The following is a 2801-nucleotide window of genomic DNA, read 5'->3' on the forward strand; positions in this document are numbered from 1 at the left end:
TAATCCTTAGGTTTACAATAGTTTTGTAAATGCTGTTTTGGCTCAGTGATTTTAGTGGAAGTTTGGGAAAATCCTACTGAGTAGTAGGTCGTGGTTTTTTCACCTTTTGAGCTAGGTGTTTTCCACGTAAAAATCTCTAAGTTCTTTATTTTATGCACTTTTAATTCCGCAAACAGTAGTAGTAAGTACACCTAGAAGAACCAGGTTCTTCTAGAGCGAAAATTGGATACCACACAAATCACCCCCTCTTGTGTGGTATTGACGTTCAGAACATCAACAACTCATTGTCAACCAAGTCACAGGGACTTTCCAAGTTAAAGAACAGAGGCTACAAAAGTACCAGGCTGAAATTCATAAAGTACTACCAGAATTCGATGAATGTCAACTTGACCAGATACCTTGAGCACAAAATATCGAGGTAGATGGCCTCGCCAAATTAGCAGCAGCCACCAAAAACATCACTAAACAAAATGTGGTCACCCTCCTCCATTCGTCAATAGACCAACTTGAGGTACACTCTGTAAATTTGACTTGGGATTGGCGCAACCGTATTATAACATACTTGCAGGAGGGATAACTCCCATCGGACAAAAAGGAAGCCAAAAAGCTTCGAATACAGGCAACCAGGTACAGCATTATCAACCACGACCTGTTCAAAAGAACATTTGGGGGCCCCTTGGCGAAATGCCTAGGGCCGAACCAAACAAGGCGCATCCTCGAAGAAGTACACGAGGGCCACTGCGGTACCCATATCGGCAACCGAGCCCTCGTCAGATGCCTCATTCGGGCAGGTTGCTACTGGCCCATGATGAAGAAGGAAGCCGCCGAGTACTTCAAGAAGTGTGAGCAATGTCAGAAATACGCTCCTATGATACACCAAGCAGGCGAGCTCCTCCACTCGGTTACATCACCAGGGCCATTTATCAAATGTGGAATGGATATCGTTGGGCCCCTCTCAGCAGGACGAGGTAACACACGATTCCTTTTAGTTTTAATTGACTATTTTTCCAAGTGGATGGAAGCAGGTGCGTTCGCCAAAACACGCGAACAGGAAGTTATCACATTCATATGGAGAAACATCATATGCCATTTCGGCATCCCCAAGAAATTAGCTGCGACAACAGACCCCAAATCATCGGAAAAACGATCGCCGAGTTTTTTGAAAAATGGCACATCAAGCGAATACTCTCCACGCTATATCGTCCCGCCGGTAACGGTCAAGCCGAATCCTCCAACAAAACAATATTGAACATCTTGAAGAAAAAGCTCGAGGACACCAAAGGATTATGGCCAGAATTGCTACCAGAGGTACTGTGGTCCTATCGCACTACACCGAAAACAAGCACAGGCGAAACGCCATATTCACTAGTCTACGGGACTGATGCCATGATACCTGCCGAGGTCGGGGAACTAAGCCCGAGATACTCCAATGAAAGCGGATAAAACAATGATAAGAACAGAAAACAAGACCTCGACGAGGCAAAAGAACGAAGAGACATGGCTTACGTAAGAATGGTAGCCCAAAAACAACAAGTAAAAAGGTATTACAACAAAAAAGCCAAAGTACGACCACTCAAAGTCGCAGACTATGTTCTCAAGGCCAAAACACAAGCAAGAAAAGACCCGAAAGAAGGCAAACTAGGAACCAATTGGGAAGGGCCATACAAAATCACGGAAGCAATAAGCAAATGAGCGTTCCAACTAGAAACAATGGAAGGAAAACTACTACAAAACAATTGGAATGTCGCCCACCTCAAATACTTCAACTTCTGAAAAAGGATGTCCCTCAAGTCGTACTCTTTTTCCCTCACCCTGGTTTTGTCCCAATTGGGTTTTCCCGGGGAGGTTTTTAACGAGGCGATGAAGGGGATGTCTCGAAGTTCAAGTATGGTTCATCGCCCCGCCTGCCGACTGCTTCTCCAGGCCGAACGATGAAGGGACTAGATACATGGAAACTTCTCCAATATATGTATGAAATGGACATGTATAGTATTCTCCAATGAATGAAATAAGGCAACACTTTCTCTCCATCAATTTTCTTTTTTGCATCTTCAATTCGACCTCGTTTGAATTACTTCGCATTCGACATCGTTCGAATTACATAACATTCGACCTCACTCAAATTACTTCACATTCGACATCGTTAGGATTACTTAACATTCGACCTCGCTCGAATTGCTTCACATTCGACATCGTTCGAATTACTTTACATTCGACCTCGCTCAAATTACTTCACATTCGACATCTTTCGAATTACTTAACATTTGACCTCGCTCGAATTATTGCACATTCGACCTCGTTCGAATTACTTCACATTCGACATCGTTCGAATTACTTCACATTCGACATCGTTCGAATTACTTAATATTCGACCTCTCTTGAATTAGTTCACATTCGACATCGTTCGAATTACTTCACATTCGACATCGTTCGAATTACTTAACATTCGACCTCGATCGAATTACATCACATTCGACCTCGTTCGAATTACTTTACATTCAACATCGCTCGAATCACTTAACATTCGACCTCGCTCGAATTACTTTACACTCGACCTCGCTCGAGTCACTTTAATATCTACGATCGATTACGCCAAAACACTACATACAAACGGCCAAAAATCCAGAGACCACCGCATAGCAAACAAAAATGACTCCGAAAAAACACAGCAAAAAGGTAATCATTCCATTACAACTGTTATGTTACAAAACTTTTTATAAAGGTCCCTAAGACGCCCTTACAAAAATAGCAGAGCAAAACAAAAATAAATATAACGGCCTACGCCACATCATCTCCTTTAG

At 42.8% G+C, this 2801-nt stretch overlaps 1 protein-coding gene across 1 annotated transcript; it reads left to right on the plus strand.

The window, feature by feature from the left end:
• On the plus strand, positions 850–1443 carry LOC109224495. The gene is made up of 2 exons (XM_019389071.1): positions 850–968; positions 1026–1443. Exons 1-2 carry the CDS (start codon positions 850–852, stop codon positions 1441–1443), a joined length of 537 nt encoding a protein of 178 aa, XP_019244616.1.

The sequence above is a fragment of the Nicotiana attenuata genome, chromosome 3 (genome assembly GCF_001879085.1).
Source record: "Nicotiana attenuata strain UT chromosome 3, NIATTr2, whole genome shotgun sequence".
Lineage (NCBI taxonomy): Eukaryota > Viridiplantae > Streptophyta > Magnoliopsida > Solanales > Solanaceae > Nicotiana > Nicotiana attenuata.